General features: G+C 39.2%; 1 protein-coding gene across 2 annotated transcripts in view; it reads left to right on the top strand.

Moving 5' to 3' along the window:
- KDM7A (lysine demethylase 7A) overlaps positions 1–18,413 on the top strand; it is a 64,820-nt gene that overhangs the window by 10,709 nt on the left and 35,698 nt on the right. For both annotated transcript variants that reach the window (XM_048954339.1, XM_048954328.1), the window contains exons 2-3: positions 12,815–12,900; positions 18,028–18,145. In XM_048954339.1, coding sequence (XP_048810296.1) covers positions 12,815–12,900; positions 18,028–18,145 — 204 coding nt within the window. The remainder of the gene's footprint in view (positions 1–12,814; positions 12,901–18,027; positions 18,146–18,413) is intronic.

The raw sequence follows: 18,413 nt of genomic DNA, 5'->3' as shown, positions 1-18,413 counted from the left end.
CTCTTCCCTCCAGGTGGTTCCCTGCACCTTCTCCTTTGTCAGGGCTGAAGATTCATAGCTCTCAGTGCTCCTCATCTGAAGGGTTAGTTCTTTGCTCTCTCTGTGGCACTTGGCTGGACTTGTTTCAATGACTCCTTGTTGCTCTTGTACTGAGAATCCCAGAACTGGATCCAGCCCTGCAGGTGTGGCCACGCTGGTGCCGAGCAAAGGGGAAGATTGCCTCCCTCTACCTGCAGGCAGCTGAGGTGATGCAGCCCAAGATGCTTTCAGCCCTCTGCTATGGTTGCTTTACTGGGTCATGGTCAGCTCGCTGATGGCCAGAGCTGTGAGCTCCTTCCTATAACTTCCTGAAGGGAGGCTGTAGTGAGCTGGGGATCGGCCTCTTCTCTCGTGCCATTAGTGATAGGACCAGAGGGAATGGTTTCAAGCTGCGGCAGGGGAGATTCAGGCTGGACATGAGGAAGTATTGCTTTTCAGAAAGGGTGGTCAGGCACTGGAATGGACTGCCCAGGGAGGTGGTGGAATCACCGACCCTGGGGGTGTTCAAGGAAAGGCTGGATGTTGTGTTGAGGGACATGGTTTAGTGGGAGCTATTGGGAATAGGTGAACGGTTGGACTGGATGATCTTTTAGGTTTCTTTTCCAACCTTGGTGATTCTATGATTCTGTGATTCCGCAGAGCTGCATTCCAGCCCGTTGGTCTCCTGTGTATGATGATGCAGACAAAGCTGAAGACCTGTAATAATGTGTGTTTTCATTCTTGAATTGCAAATACTTCATTTACTTAATTTATATCAAAACATTTTCATATAATCACTGCTTGTTGTATTGACGCCCAAGATAAAATGCTTGGATGTGTTGCTTTTTTTGGCAGACTTCCTGTCTTCACTCACAATCAAATTAAGCAAAATTTGAGCTGGGAATCTTCTGAAGAATTAACTTCTTGTTTGTTCCTCCCCTCCCCCTAGAAATAAGTGAATCTTAATGTCATTTGTGATTTTTATAGGAATAGTAAATGTCTGTGCTCACTTTTGGGGACCTCTTGTATTAGATCTCTGCTTCCTGCTTTATTTCTTCCTGTGTGCATTTCTATTCCAAATTTATGTGTTTCTCTTGCTATGAAGAGAAAGGAGGCATTATAAGAGTTATATGTATGTGTGCCAGACTAATACCTATATATGGTTTTTTTTTCCCCTTCTGAAGGTATAGAAGTGGGTTGCATAGACTGTGATGTAAAGATTATCTCTAAAAGGGTTTGTGTGCAAAATCTAGAGTGAAGGATGTGATTTGTCCTTTTGCAAGTAATGTAGATAACTGTAGATGGTTTATGATAGAATGAAGCTGGTTTCACTAACCTGGATCTGAACTGTTTAGAGTTTTAGATTAAAATCAGTGTGTCAAATCATAACCAGAATAAAAATAATCGATGCAGATAAAATTAAACCTTAGTGTTGATGTAACTCAACTCCCAATCTCTGTTCAGCTTTCTTCTGTGCTATTTGAAGTTTCCACGTGGCCTGAAAATAACTATGCTTCATTAGATCCATCTGAGAAGGATTGAGCAGTTAGATTACTGTAGATAGAATAATGTGTAGAAACAACTTCTTGATACGTTATGGACTACACAGATGCAGTTTTGCCAGTAGGCCCCTCTGGACCTCTATAAGCAGCTGAAAATCCAATAAAGATCCCTAAATGATGGGCATTATCCAATTGATTGAAGGAGCTTATTCTACTTACAGCTCTGCCCGCCAGCCAAAGTAACATCTGATATTTAAACTCATTATTTGTGTATCTGAAACAGTTTGCTTGTATCATAGCTTAAATAGAAGTTAATGTAATCAGCTACTCCATCTGCGTTTGAAATGAGGATGGCGAGCTAGAGATGATGAGCCAGTTTGCTCTCGGATTTCTTCAAAAATGAAGCATCTGTCTCTGCTTGCTATTGACTGCAACTCTATTTGCCATGTAAAAGTCAGGTATTTCAGTGCTATAGAGGACATCATATACTCTTTTGTAGCTGGAAGCTGAAGAAATTCTGTTAACAAAAAAGCTTGATCAAGGGACAAGAGTTCTTGGCAGTATCTGAAGAGGATTGTAGTTTGGGGGGGGGGGGGGGGGGGGAAGAGGAATTGCACAGCTGAGAAGCAGAGGAGGTTAAAAATAGCTTTAAGCCTTTTTCCTTAAAGGAAGAGAGATATTTCATGATGTAAATTTTGAAGGAAATAAATTCATTTTAGGCACAACTGCAAAGACCAAGTGTTCTGGTGAGTGTTAGGAGGCCTTTAAAACCGGTCACCATCTGGTTCAGAAACTTTAAAAGCAGTTAGGTGATATGGTATATTCGGTTTAAGGCCCAATTAAGAGGTGTGTAAAGCAGGCTGAAGGCAAATTTGCTGTTGCTGCCTTCTGTAAAAATAGCCACAGTAAGTAACCCAGGAAGAAGGGATTTGCAGCAGTGGAGTATTAAAGATTGTGCTGATACTGTTTAATGGTGCTAGACTGGGAGAGATAGGAGCAGGTATTGCCTCACTGCAAACTGAAAACTGCATTCTCAAAGCATGCCTGAAATTGCCCAATGCAGGGGCCCAGTTATTGCTTTTTTTTTTTTTTTTTTTTTTTTCTTTTTTGTACTTCTGTCAAAAAGTGACATTTTTGGCATTTCTGTCAGTGGCTGAGGGGAACCTTTGTGGGTTTGTTACCTATTTGCCTCCAGAACTTTTATTATGATTGAGCTTCAGACATCTGATGGTATCTACTGACAGCATTGCTCAAGATGTTGAAAGATTTACAGAATGCACATTGCATGAAATAACAAAGTACTGGTACTACTTGTCATGCATCACGACCTTTCTAAATAGCTCATCTTTATTAGGCAACCTGGTCTTTCTAAATAGCTCATCTTCATTAGGGAAGCTGAATAATAACCAGGCAGTGTTCTGTAGGATGTGCAGCCCAGGCCCTTCATTGCTGTGGAGCAGGCAGCTCTCCTAGATGTTAGGAAGGAAGTGGAACAGCTGAAGGTACTGCAACAGTGTCCCAAATGAATCAAAAAACACTTTTAATATGTGGTGCAGATCACCTAACTGTTGATTGGCCTGATGCCCCTTGTTAGAGATTTGTTATGTAAGCATGCAATATTACATGATTTTCGTGATGCTTGGGTGTAGGTAGCTCTGGAGTTCAAAGACTGTTACAAGTAAGCGTGCAAGAGCTGTTAGTGTTTATTTTATTCAGTCTCTTGAAACAAACACCCCCAAGATCCACACCTGAAGAAACAACTACCAAAAAAAAAGTCAAACAAAACCAGCATTTGCAGCAGCTGTTCTTGCAGCTGAAGCTACTGATAGCTGGAGATGTCGAGGAACTGAAAAGCTAAGTATCTCTTCAAAGAAGGGCTCAGGATGCCTGAAGGTAGTCAAACTGAGATCACCTTAGATGCTGTGCTGTCTAAAGAAGTTTGCTTTACCTGGCATTCACTTTGCACCCAGCGCTAGTATGTGCATCTCTGCATGCGATAACATCTTGCTTCTCTGTTGTGCAGAAAATATGGCTAAATTCTAGGCAGCTTTTCAGATCGATTTCAGAAGAGCATCTCTCCCTGCCATCTGGTTGTGTAAGCTGTTGGCAATCTACTAACTCATACTAGTTCTGAGTGTTAGTGACTAATGAGGGCAGAGCTATGCAGCAGGCCTGGCTGGGTCTGGCGACCTTCATCGTCAACCGAGGCAGTTCTGCTTCTTAAGATTACGCAGTCCCACTGCCTTTCATAGATTGGCTCTGATAGTTGTCTGACTGCGCTGCAAACTAGCTCCGTAAACAGGGACTGAACGGGTTAGGTTAGTTTCTGCTGTCAGGTAGGCAGGTGAAAACAAGTGGCTTTGTCATCGTGCAAGTACTGGGGCCATTGCAGAGAAGGGAGAGTGTTGGAACTAAGTAAATAACTCGCCTCTTCTACTGGCTGCCAGCTGTTAAATCAATGCAAGCTATACCATGTCACTTCTTCCGAACTTGTCATTTTGGGCTGAACCTCAGTTTCTCTTCAAAGACTGCCTATGATTCAATTAATTTCTCTCTTTTCTTCCTCTTCTAGTGGCCTCTCTCCCAGAACCAAATAACTGGTATGTCTGCTTCTTGTACAAAAGGGCACTGCCACTGAGCAGGAGCACAAAACTGCTACAGACTGTGCACTGTGACCACCACTGACATTTGTAATGGCTGTGCTCAAATGATTTGGACCCCCCTATTCTTAGAACTACTCTAAATTCAGTGTTAAGCCTTTTTTTCCACGTCACTTGTGGAGAAAATAGAATGGCTTTCATTTACTTCAATATGTATCTAGTAGTTAAGACAGTCTGTTAAGACAGTATCTAAAGATTGGGCAACTGATTTTTTCCCCTTCCTTAGTGTGTCAGACTGGGAAAATAGTGGAGGGCAATGAGAATGTGAGCTGCAGCAGAGAGACTGAATTCCTGAGAGGAGCACTTTGCTTCATATTTTTGTGCTGATTATTAGTTTTAAAGGGCTAAAGAAATTTCCTTCAGGTCAGATTGATATAGTTTTCTTTTTTTCCTTCTTTTCTATAAATCATAGGCCATGATTTGCTTGCTGGTGTCATCCTGTTTTATCTTAACTAATCATTTTCACACCGGAACAAGTTCTTCAAATACAATTTCAGCTTTTAAAAGCCTTTTTCTCTTTGCTCTCATTGACACGCTGTTTAGTTTTCACGTCTGCTGTACTTAAATGTGATTTTTCTGATCTTGAGGCAGCTTATTTTGATAGCAATGTACAGTGCATGGTCTAGGTTCCTTCAGACCTTCATTTCTGTAACACAGTGATTTCAGAAGGGCAGGGACGAGAAGTAATTGTAAATGTTCTTTTAAAGCAACTAAATGCAATCAGTGTAGTTGGGAAGAATAAGCAGAAATGTCAGTTTACGTAGGAAGGAGAGAGAAGTTTTGTGTGCGCTTAATGGATGATGCTGAACAGAAGTACTTCAGTGAGGTTAACTCTGCCTTGTCATGAAACCATTACTAGCATAATTACTTCTCTCATTAAACTGCTGCATGTAATCCACGATGGTTAATGCCATTATGAATTAAACTGGACTGTGTCTCTTCCTGACACTCTTACATGCTAGTGAAAAGGTTATTTGCCTTCCGAGGGCATTATTGAAAGTAAAGCTCTTTGGATAACCTGAGCGTGGACTTGAACTGCAGTTCGAAAAGTTATGCCCCTTCCAATTTGTGTAATTTGTAGTAGTTATAATATAAAATAATAATAATAGGTTTTTCACTGCGTGAAAAATCAGCTTTTTGCATAACACTTTCATCATATAATTATGCTGATTGTACCAGTTGTCAAAATAATTTGTAAAAATAATGGTCCTTTCTCTCTTCATTCTAGCAATGTATTTAAATTCTAGCAGATGCATGGTACTGATAATTTATGTATTTGGATAAGAGCGTATATACATTCTCAAAAACTTAGCAGCTCCTGCTCCAAGTGGACTGGAATTAAAGAATGAAAGAATCATTGTGCAAAAAATATATTTCAGTGTTGTTTTCCTGAGATTTTAGGTACCGCAGTGATTATAGTGAATACATCCCTATATCCCTAAGCACAGGGAGAAGGTCGTGTGTAATTCTAACTGAGCCTTTATCATTATCTAACTTAATAGCTTTGTCCCATTGCTCTTTCCTTTCTTACTAAGTTTCTTCTTTTCAGAACCCATTCTATGAAGCTGAGCTTTCAAATGCTGCTTGCATAACTTGCGACTTCTGTTTAATTTTGGCAATAAAGGCAATAGTATTTTGGCTTTCGTTGTTAAGCTTAAACAGATACAATACTGGAGCAATGGCAGACTGACATTTTTGACAGGTAAACTGAAAAGTTTACTGTAGTACTTGCCTACTTTTTGCACAGATATTTGCTCAGTTTTTTAATAGAAACATCTCCCATCTGTGATTATCTGAAATTTAATAATGTCTGATACTTAAAAGCATAAATCAGTCATCTTCTTATGAGCATGTATTAGATGGTTAATGTGTATGTGCAGCATTAGATGGTTAAATTGACTTTTTTTTTCCTGTAACTGAGCAGACATTTTTAGAAAGGTAAAATAGCGTAGAAATGAAATAAACCAGAATATTTCCAAATAATACATTGAAAATACCACCAATATATTTGGTAAATAATTAGGTATTACGTAACTTTTTACATTTGAGCTATTCGTGTTTATAACTTCAGAAACTCTAACAGTAAGATTCTGTCTAAAAAGTGAGTTGTGCCTGCTTGTTTTCCTTTCCTTTTTTTTTTTTTTTTTTTTTTCTGTGGTTTGACTTGCTGAGCTGATTTACCACATGGTGCTCATGTATTAGATCTGGTGGGAGACACAAGAGGCAGAGGTCAGGTAGGTGCAGCAAGGAGGGTGGGACATTTCTGTAGCAGCAGCAGCTATGCTGAGTGGAACTGAACCCCGAGGTGTGAAGTATTTTGGGGAAGATATATGGTGTTGTCTAATTAAACATACTATCAAGAATCCTGAGCCTGCATTTTTGTCTGCAGTGTCAATAAAAAAAAGTCAGACTGTTTGGATCAGGCTGTTGAAAATCTAGAGATCTTTTGGCCTGGACCTTGTATGTCCTAAGAAGAAGGTAAGAGACTTGAAGGAAAAAAAGCTTCTGAGCTGTAAACCTGTGTGTAAGCTGTTGAGGAAAAGTAGATATTCCTACAATGGCATACCATGTTTCCTCTTCTCACTTTGCAAGTACAAAGTGTCATGCTGGTGTTGAGGGAAGTGGAGGTTAACATAGGAAACTGCTCATGTAGTAAAATTGCATCTAGAAAGGTAAGTCCAGTAGACTGTGTTGTGTTTGGTACTGAAAGAGGTGAAAAAGTTGCTTCTGCAATTGAATACAGGCAGAGTTCTTAAGCAGGATGACCTGGGCATGGGTATCTGTAAAAAGTAATGAGGTGAGAATTAACCAAATAGTGGTTGTCCGAATAGGAAGAGCAATCTGAGCAGTATTTTACATGCCACAGTTACTGGTTGAAATTAACAAGAAAATGAGAGCACTCCAAGAAGATCAGAGAATTGAACTGAACAAGATGTGAGAGGAGGCAGTAGCTAAAATTCTTTCAGGGGCATAGAGCTAATTGCAAGCATATTTCAAAACTGATTGAAGGAAAGACTTTCAAGAGTCCCTTTTGTTTAAATACATTATTTGGCTTGAGAATTATTGGCGGTTTACTGTGGAAATGAATATGCTAATGAAATGCTAAGGCATGTCAATCCAAAGCAACATGAGAGAAGAATGTATCTGTTTGCCAAAGGAGAAAACCCTCCTTGCAAGGAAGCACAAGTGAAGCTGTTTCTCTGCTTCCTGAGATTGAGAAAGGAGTGAAGGGAAGTAATGCCCCCTCAGATCCACAGTTCTGCTCCACTTGAGCAATGGTGAATCTTTACAACTACAGGTACTCAGGTGAGTGTGCTCTTCTAGTAGGATTAACAGTGGCTGTTTGATGATAGAATGGCTCATCCCATTCCAGTTCCCTGCCATGTGCAGGGCTGCCACCCAGCAGCTCAGGCTGCTCAGGGCCCCATCCAACCTGGCCTTGAGCTCATCCAGGGATGGGACACCACAGCTTCTCTGGGCAGCTCTGCCAGTGCCTCACCGCTCTGAGTGAAAAATTTTCTCCTGATGTATAATCTGAATCTCCCCCCTTCTAGTTCAGAACCATTCCCTCTTGTGCGATCACTATCAGAGCATGTAGGAAAAAAAGAAAAATGGTTTCCCTTTGGTTTTTGAGCTCCCATTAACTACTGGAAGGCCACAATGAGATTTGCCCCAAAGCTTTCTCTTCTCCAGGCTGAACGAGTTCAGCTCCCTATGCCTTTCTTCACAGGGGAGGAGCTCCAGCCCTCTGATATCCTTGTGGTCCTCCTCTGGACTTCCTCTAACAGCTCCATGACTTTCTAGTGCTGGCATCCTTGGGTCTGGACACAGTACTGTAGCAGCGGCCTCATGAAGATTTTGGCTTAGCGCCTATATGAACCAGGCTGCTCGTGAAGTACTGTGTCCTGTTCTGGCCCCCACGATTCAATTCAAGATGTAGATAGATTGGACAAGGTCCAAAGGCAAGCCACAAAGATGATCTCAAAGGGGGCTGGAGAAACTACCTTACAAGGAAAAAATAGAAGGGGTTGGATCTTTCTGCTGTGGAAAAGAGAAGGCTTGGAGAGATCTCATCCAGCATCTAAAGGGCAGCTACAAAGATGTCAGAAGCTCATTTCTCCAGTAGTGACATGGAGAAAACAATGGGTACAAAGTTACACTGGGAGAGTTTTTGTCTAATTTGATGATCCTTTGAGGTATCTTTCAGTGTGAAAGTTGTATGAAATAATGGAGGAAAGGAAAAGGAGACTGAGTCAAGGAAAATGGTGTCTTATGTAGGAACTGGCTTAATGCATTCATTTTTTCCATGTTGAGGATGATCCATCTGATTTCTGCAGTCCTTTGACTAGATCATTATGAGTTGCTTGCATTTCTCAATTTAAGATTCTTATTTTCAGTATGCATTGCAAATAGGAAATATCAGGAGTTGTCTAGGAGGAATATCTTGCAATCAGTGGATAATCTGGACTATTAATCCCTTAATCACTTTGTGATGATTAAATTGTGCAGTTGGTCATCTAAACTTCTTGTATCTTGACAACTGTTATCTTTGTAGTGCAGTGTTTATATTAATTCCCATTTATATACCTGGAATTTTATGTAACAATAGCGTGTATAGACTATTTGCTTTAATAAAGTGAAACAACTTTTCAAGTAACGTCGCCTTCTTAAGGATATGGAAAAATAAAAACAAAGCACTCTTGATTAAAACCTTTATTTTTTTTCCCCTTGAACCTGGATTTTTTCAGTAAGACCAGCAGAAGCAGTTCAACAGTCTCAAGTATTTCACACCCATAGGTAGTCCATCATTCTTCCTCACTCTCCCTTCGAAACAGAAGACAGAGAAAATGCAGTGAAAACAACTCCTGAGTTAAGGACACGGTGCTCATTTGCCAATTACCATGACAAGCAAAACACTCAGCATAAGAGAGATTAATTTATCGCCTGCTGATAACAGACTAGAGCTGTGAGAATGAAAAGCAAAGTGAAAACACCTTCCCTTCTCAATCCTTTTCTATCTCCTCCTCCTGAATAGTACAGACAAATGAGGAGCTTGCCGTCAATCATAATTTGTCTCCACCACTCCTTTGTGGTCACTCTGCACCTGCTGTACCCTGGACTTCTCCAGAAGCTGCGCATAGACAAATGTTCTGTGTAGACCTGCTCAAGCTGCTGCCATGGGCAGCAAGGAGACAGCCTGCTCCACTGTGGTCCTCTCCTGGTCTGCAGAGAACTTCTGCTCTGACCTGAAGTACCTCCTGCCCTCCTTCTGTGCTGACTTTGCTGGCTGCAGGGCTGTTTCTCTCTTGTTTTTTCACTCCTTTCCCTGAGCTACGGTTTGCAGCTATTTTGCCTTTCCTTCAGTCTGCTCTCCTAGAGTTGCACCCAGTGTGTCTCCATGGCTCAGCTCTCCGCAGTGGGTGCCTTTTGGAGCAGCTGGAGTTGACTCTGATCTAATGTGGGGCAGCTGCTACGCTCTGCTCATGGAGGCTTCCCCTGCAGCCCCCTGCTACCAAAACTTTGCTTCATAAACTCAATATAAAAGATTTTGGACTTCTGGATTGCACAAAACATTGTCTAAATTTGAAGTTATTTAATTAACATACTGAAATTATCCGTACTATCTTTATTTAGCAACGTCTAAATTTATAGCATTGCTGCAGTAGCAGCCTTTGTAAGGGCTTTGGTTTTTTTGTGTGTGGTTGTTTTTTGTTTTTTGTTTGTCTTGTTTTGTTTCCTGTGCAAGAAGACTTCTTTTTCCTTCAGGTAAAAGCTGGGATGTGTCAGTATCTATCACATATATTAAGTAATACTCTTCTGGTTGTTTTACATGCCCACCTTTTGCATGGCTAGAATTTGAAGAATCAGATGGAAACTTCAGACTAAAGCAAAGCCATTCATTCTCTCCTGAGGTTGTAATCTGTTTTTTTGAACTTTGAGTAGCAAAGGATTTCTTTACTTGCCAGGAATGGGCATGTTGTTGTGTGTGAAAAAACATAGCACGTCCCAAATTCTTCTCCTGCCTCTTGCTGACCTTGCTTTCATACTACAGGATTAGTCTGCAGCTTCCCTGCAGGAGATGAGCAATTCAGAAATGAGGTAATGTGTACTGCAGACGTTTCAGCCCAAATGGGTGGAGAGGTGAAGGATAATAATGATATTTCATTCAGGAAAACAACCGGTGTTTTGGGAGCATTGCTGTGTTTGAGTATGTTAATGCTTTCCAGGCTCTCTACTATCTCCTAGTGACCTTGCTTTGATGCAGGAGGACCAACGTTGTACTTATCACAGTAATTGATTGTTTGCTTGTAGCTGGAATGATTTATGTCACGTTTGTCTCTGTATGTTGTAGAAAGAGACTCAGGAAAGTGACTGGTAGTGGTGCTGTGTGTGATTGATAGACTCCATGGCTTCCTTTTGTCAGTGCTTGTTCTTGCAGGTGCTGGAACCTCATGTGCCTCATGTACCTCATGTGCCCTTTGCATCAGTTAGGCATGTACTGGTATTTCCCCTTCCCATGTCTCCCAGTTAGCGTTTTGCCTTTCTGGTTCCGAGCTTGGAGCAGAAATTGTAGATTGAAAACGTTTGCTTTCTTTATAGAGCGGTTACCAACTACTGAATTCCATTCCAGTCTCACCCATCTCTGTATATGCAAAGCCTGTGGTGCCTTCATAAAAGGCTATGGAGTTAATCAAGCCAGAGAATGTGTACAGTAGTTAAAAGATTTTCTGCTTTTATTTTCAGGTTATCTGCAATGTTTTACAAGAGAATAAAATTATTGATCTTATGCAGAATATGACTAACAGTTGTCAGAGCTCGAAGGAACTGTTGCTGAGCTTTTCAGTGTTCTTGCCATTAGCCAGTTAATATGGCTGAGATGACAGACAGGTTAGATAGATACCAAGATAGGAATAAAGGCAGTAAATGAAAGCTTTGCATGGAACACTGTGTCCCATTGAACATTGTGCAAACTTGAGCAAGATACAGTGCAATGTGAATACTTACAGCTGTTCAAAAATCAGAAATTTAGCTAAAATATGGGGTTTCTCTACTATGTCTATAAACCAGCCTTCTGATTTGGGACTTCCAGAGTGTATCTTTAAAACAGTTTTCTTACAAAATTAGGATTGAGATAGTGATCTCTAAAAGGAGAATAGAGCATATAGGCAGAAAAAGATGGGATACACATTTTTAAAGAGCGCTTTTGCCTTTGTTTCTGTTTATACATCAGCTGAATTGTCATGCAATAACAATTTCTATAGTTGTGGTCTTAAAAAGAGAAATGAAATATTGCAAGAATTATAATGAAATTTATTTGTCAGCTGAGTTTTATACTTAGATTTTAGAACAATGTATGTATAAAAAGCTATATAACTTAATTTACGTGTGGCGTTTTGTGACTGGAGAAGTGGAAGAAATAGCTGAAGCTGATGATAGAGAATTCAGAGTGATGTACTTCTCTTTGAGAGGTACTTCTCAGATTTGACTGGCTCATTGGTACCCTTTGAATGCTTGACTTGTATGTTGTGGTAGTACTATCTACTGACGTTTATTGGATCTGTCAGCAGTTCTGGCACTGTGCAGCTAGAAAGATTACTTGGAGATGGATTGTTTCAGAGCTTCAGTATTTTGGCTGTCATTACACTTTTGATATGAAGTGGCTACCTGAATGTAGCAATGTTCAAGTTCTCACATTCCTTGAATACATTAAATAGAAATATGTAAACATGGTGTAAATATTCAACGTTGTAGCCTTGTTTCTCTATTATAAAGTCAGCAATTTTCTAAGCTTCAATTAACTTTTTAGAGAAAGAACTCTGTCAGGATTCAGATTCTACGAGTAAGTAGGGATTTTTTTTCTTGAGAGCTCTCTGCAAGAGCCTGGCTTCCCCAGTTAATCTCTAGCATTTCATCTCCCAAAAGATTGTCTCTCTTCTGGCTTTAAAAGTAGTGTTGTTCAGACAGTAGTTTAGAAGTTTTAATGTGACTACTAGGAATGTCTTCAATCCTTCTTTGACTGTTTAAACAGGCAAAAATTTCACCAGGAAAATATTACTACAAATGGTATTTCTAAAATTACAAAACTGTTGCTACTGTATGATTTGTGTGATCACTTGTATAAGTTTCTTACCCAGTACTGGTAGGGTAAAAATTTCAGGGAGCATACTGAAGTGTTATTTGCTGTCTTGGAGGTAGGAGTCAGTTGGTACTTTTTGTAGGAAAAAAAGGAAAATGGGAAAAAACCCTCATGATATCTTCTACAAATTGACAGCATGTAGGCTTCATGTTTTTATGAAGAGGGAATTGATTGAGTGATTCTGTGGACACTCTTCTGTAATCAGGATCAAAGACTTTTGTGGGAGCAGAGGGTATTGATATATCTTATGGACTCATTTTTAAGGTAGCTTAATTCCTGTTTCCTTTCTGTTATTTTAAATGGCATTCTCTTTTCAGCAATGAACAAATTATTACTCAAAATTTATGTGGCAACCCAGTAGTTGAGATAGTTTACAAATTCATAATGAGCTACCAAACTAAGCATGTTCTGGTAAAGACTTGAGATGTAATTATTTTTTAGCCTGAAAAAAGAAGTCTTGCATGTATTCTCATTAACATTAAAAAATATCGTTGCAGCTGTGTTGGGGTAGAGGAGCATCATGCTGTTGACATTGATCTGTACCATTGTCCCAACTGCGCAGTTCTTCATGGACCTTCTCTGAGTGAGTATGCATTATTCAGATTTTATTTTACAGTTTTAATGTTTTCGCTCCAAGTTCAGTTGAAAAAAAGTCCGTTCAGAGGAACATTCAAGATGAGTTTGATTATTTAGGAGTTACTGGTTCTGTGACTTAACTTTGAACTGATAAAAAGCAACGATGATAAACAACAACAAAACCTACCAGGTGTCTTTTCTTGAGAGATTCTCCTTGATGTGAAGATGCAGATAGAATAAAATATAAGCCACAGCTATAGATTAGAGAAATCAAAGGGTACAGAGCTGCGAGAAAGCAATCTGTACTTGGCTGAGAGAGAGACAAAAATTAGGAATTCATCATCAAAAGAAAAATCAATTGCAGGTAGTGATGCTTTCTCCTGCTGCATATATGATATGCTATTAAAAAAAAAAATTTCCAAAAGACTGCTTAAGATTTCTATATTTTAATCATCAAAATTCTAATACCCAGGAAGGCAACCTTGAGAAAATGTTCAAGCTAGCTTTCTTTGCTTTCTTGATGTTTAAGGCCAGTATTCCATAACAGTCCAGAGTAGTTTGAGAATTGGAGCTGGAATTGATGTCTGCTTTTCCTTTATGTCTTTGAGAATTACACAGCCGTGTATTCCAGGTGTCTGGTTTGTGAATATGATTCCCCCAAATTCCTCGTGGAATTTTATGAGTTGCCAGAAGTGAATGTGGAGTCAGGAGGGACCTCTCTGGTTCTCCTTTCAGTAGGTGCCTTTGCTGAAGAGATCTGAAGTAGAAAGACTGTAAGACTGGACTTAGGAAGAAAATATTTTTGTCTTTTGTAAGTACTGCAGGGATGCTTTTTTATCTGACTCCTTAGGTTTCCCCCACAACTTCAGTTCTCAAATGAAGTAACGTGATAGTGGGTTTCACCTGTCCAGTTTCTATGTTCAAACCTGAAAAATATCTATGTATGATTAGTGTGCCCACACACACTGTGGGCATTTGTGTTTCTTTAATACATGTTCTTTCTTTGCTTGAAGACCTTGTAACAATTTATGGCTAGCAAAAGATCTAGAATCTCTACAAAGCTGAATTTAGCATTTAGAAATGATCATTTTAAATCACTGCACTGTCACTGGTAGTCAAGTGGAGTATGAGCAAAGTGATTTATTTCAATTATTGACTTAATTAAAATATGTTAAATATCTCGTACATGGGTTATATTCAATGCCTTCAGTATTAGCTACCTTCATGTTAGGGGCTAAAAAGTAAGTTGAATGCTCTTTTACATGCTTGAAGTTTTATTATTACAGTTGTCTTTCTCAGTTTCCAATCCTTATGTGTATTCTGTACATAAGAATACAAATACGAGCCATTTTTCCACCTTTCTGCCTGTTTTTTTGGGGGGGGGGGGGAGGGGGCGGGTGGAGAGGTGTGTGTGCGCGTATGTATATGGAATACTGGGGCTGGGAGGAGCAATAAAAGGTGGGGTTCATATCAGACTTTAAAAATACTAAATAAACATGGAAGTTTGGAACTTTATCCTTCTGGTTTGACAGAACTGGTATAGTTCATCATGCTCTTGATGCCTGTGAATAGCTTGTCTTGTAACGCAGAGACTTCCAGCTCTCATGCTAGCTCTGTTTCACCTGCTGCAATCTGACAGTGAAATACTGTGTTGGATAGCTTTTTCAAAAGATAAGAATCTGTAGAAAAAATTATCCTTGCTACTTCGTATTGCCTCAAGTGAGTAAATAGTCTAGATTTAGTAGAAGATTCAGACATATCACTTATCTACCCAAGCAGAAGTGATATGTTGAAATATGTCTTCATCTGCAGTTTCATTAATTGTACTCAGCTAGTCTGTCATAATCAAATCTTTGATAGTTTGTGGTTTGGACATCGGCATGCTTTAGGGTTGGGAGAGGCTGATGTTTTATGACTTCAAATGTTGCAGTAATGCTGCACTGCTTGAGACATATGAAATTATGTATGTAAGTAAAAAGCACATCTTTTATTTACTACTTCATGTTCTAGACTCCACTGGTCTAAGGAAGTTCTGAAGGAGACCATAATTCAACCATGTTCAATTTAAGAGGACAAGTGCATCTATGATTTTGACAAGCACATGTGTATACAACCTAATATAATCAGATGGCATTGTGCAAAAAAAAAAAAATTACTAAAAACATACGAGAAACGTACATTTTGTATTACCAAGTGGATTTTCATTCAGCATCGAACAAAATTAATTGTTAGTTCCAGTAATGAAAGGAAAGCTACTGTGTGCTCCTTAAAATTTTCCACTCTTCTCATGCTAACATTTCTCTTGCCTTTTCCATTAGTGGGCATCACATAAAGGAACTCTCACAAGACTGGGGCCTGGTTGTACAGATGTGAGTGCTTCTCGGTGGTTCCCTTTTCAAGTCCATGTAGGATGTCTGAGACAAACAGACAAGTGTAGGCAGGCAAGGAATAGAGTTTGCCTAAGCTAGATGCAGTTATCAGCCCATTGTTTTGAATGTATAAGGAACATAATTTAAAAATAAATTCCTGCTTGCTTTTCATGAAAAATTTCTCAACCCCTCTGTAACTCTGTGGTGTGCTTTTGGTGCATATTTATAGCATTGTCTCTGCAGGTTACGCCTCATTTTTTAGGAACACCAAGGGTTAATGCTTTCCTTCCACTAGTTTTGAGGGATTTGGAAGTGAAGGAAGGCAGTTCTTGATGTCTTTTAACATTTCTTTTTAATTTATTTTAATGTGAGCGCAGGGATTCATTCAGTTAGATATTTTTTTTCTTGCAACTGTTATTGTAATGTCTTAAGGAATTATAAAGCTGCAACATAAGAGAAAGCCTTCATTATTGTTCTATGGTTTTTAGCATTCTCTTATTTATGGAAACATGATATATGCTACAAGTACTAAGTAGAGGAAGTTTAATTTCTGTTTTTCAGGTGTTGGAAGGTCAGACTTTAAAAAGTTTTATATATATATATATATATATATATATATATATATATATATAATCTCTTAACCAGCTGTATCATCTTACAGACTTAATGAGCTGTTACACAGCAGTTGTACAGAATTTCTGAGAAGCTGCTCTGTTGCAAATTAACATTAGCCACTAATTTCTTGTATTATTATTTATGAATGAGAAAATGGCTTTGAAAACTTAATAAACTTGGCTTGGTTATTTATGAAGTTTCACTGTGTTTGGATAGTTGGCTCATTAGCAGTCTCTTCAGCAGTGATTGTGAGGGTAGCAAACAGCTATAAATGTCACTTCTCTTAAATGTCTTCCAAGGGGTACATTTTGTCACTTTTGTGGAAAGCAGCTTATCAGTAGGAATAACTATTTGTCATGCAGTGGCTGTAAGGTGTTAGTTATTCCTATATAAGCAACTGATATTTCTGCAGAAGCAGCATTGAAATTTTGTGGTTTTTTTCCCCCCTTTTAAAATCCTTTGCTATTTGCTATCCTTCCTGCTGTTGTTAGTTGTGTTTTTGGTATAGTGCTAACTTCCTGTGAGTTTGGTTTATCATGACTTTGATATGCTTAAGGATGAGCTCTTCTTTAACTAAAAGTTCAGATTTGTATTAATGTAGTTGCTTAGCTGGGGTATATTTGTGTTGCATGGCGGTTTGTGCATCGCCTGTAAGAGACCATTTGTGCTGACAAATGACAATAGCTTTCTCCTCTTCTGTATTTCTTCTGCAGATGGACTAAATTTCTGCACAGTATTAGTCGTTGCGTTCTAGATCTAGTCACAGTAAATATACTTGGGGTAGACTTCCAGTAGCAACCATCAAATGCTGTGGAACAGAGTTTGGCTTAATTTTGGTGGCTTATTTTGGGGAAAACTGAAATGCAACCACCTAATAATTATGTTTATTATGTTTCTTAGCGTAGTAAGTGGTACACTGTTAAGTCACTAGCAAGGTTGTGAGCTGAGGACTGTCAGAGATCCCTTCTGCTGAGGCATCTGTTGGGAACTTAAGAGGGCTTTTGCTGACAGATAGGTGCTATTAATGAACACTTTCTTTCAAAGTAGTGAGTTTCTGTTCTTTATAAATGAAGCTATAAAATGGGTGCTTGTTTGATTAAGATGAATTAATTGCATATTTGGAATTGTTATTAAATAATGAAAATTTGAGGGCAGGTGGTAAGTTTACCAAATTATAAATCACCTTTTCCTCTGGTGCACTTAAAGCCAAATAATGCAAATGGAGAGGCTCCATACAGCCCTACTGTGTTTTACAACAGCCTTTTCTTGTTCGAGTATCTGTTTGTTTGTTTGTTTGTTTTTTCAATGGGAGTCCACAGCTTTTTATGAAAACGCTGTTATTCATTTTCATTGGCCCTGTAGATAGAAGGAGCTGTTAAAAAATGCAATTTAGTTACTTCTGGATTATCAGACTTCCAAAATTGTGATATAACGTTGATTTATTATTTGTTCTTTATGAATATTTTGCCATAGTGAATAACAGCTTGCAGCAACTCAGAAGTTCATTGTTTTGGGGCATAATGCTTGCATTATATGTATTGTACTTGCAGAGTGAAGACTGTACCTGCTAGGATAGCTTATACCCAAAAGTGTTATGGAAACATAAGCAGTGGATAAAAGAAAGGTGTTTTTGTTTCAAACAGATTGCAGTGGTGAACAACGGTGTTGTCAGATTGTATGTAAATATGTTCCTCTGGTCAGATAGCACAATGAGATAAGTCGTATTAATTCTATGTTAATGCATGAGAGGAAGAAGCGTAAGGATCTTGAGGAGATAAGATTCTTCTCTTTATTTAAAAAAAGTGAGATTTAGGAAATTGAAATCGTGGTTTCATTGACTTGAGATTGGATAAGTGTCAGGCTGTTACTGTATACTTTCATTGTTCTGCACTGAGTACAGAGTTTTGAATCACGGTGTATAACATGCACTGGTGTTCTCTGATGGAAGAGGCTCTAGAAGTGTAAGTGATTACTGTCAGGTGTTCTGACGGTTTCATTTTTGGCAGATGGATAGTTTCACCTGTATAAACAATAAAGTTTGTTAATCTTTGTGATAGGGTTGAGGCATGCCTGGTTCACTGACAGAGCGACTGTTAATCTGAACCATCTGATTTAACTAATTCAAAGTTTAATCCTTTTGAAACTTGTAGTGAAAAAGAGAAGGAACTGGCACAGACATGACTACACTGAGTTGGATGATGGCTCCAAACCGGTGCAGGCTGGAACACGGACCTTTGTTAAACAGCTGCGGGCTCGCTCTTTCCCAAGGTACAGAAGCTCACTTTAACATTTTGGTGAAAAAAGAAAGACCTAAGACTTCCTCCTCCTTTAGAATTCTCCCCCTTGCACTGTTCTTATCAGTCCCTGATCCCTTTCCTCAGGGCTGCTCTCTAGCCACTGCATCTCCTAGTCTATACCTGTGCCCAGCATTACTCTGTTCCAGCTGCAGCACCTGGCATTTTTGTTTGTTGAACTTCAGCTGTTGCTAGTCACCCAGTGCTCCAATCTGTCAGTGTCCCTCTGCAAGGCAAAGTGG

Source organism: Lagopus muta, chromosome 1 (assembly GCF_023343835.1).
Source record: "Lagopus muta isolate bLagMut1 chromosome 1, bLagMut1 primary, whole genome shotgun sequence".
NCBI classification, from domain to species: Eukaryota; Metazoa; Chordata; class Aves; order Galliformes; family Phasianidae; genus Lagopus; species Lagopus muta.
Note: the sequence above shows the minus strand (reverse complement) of the source record. Positions and strands in the feature narration are given on the sequence as shown.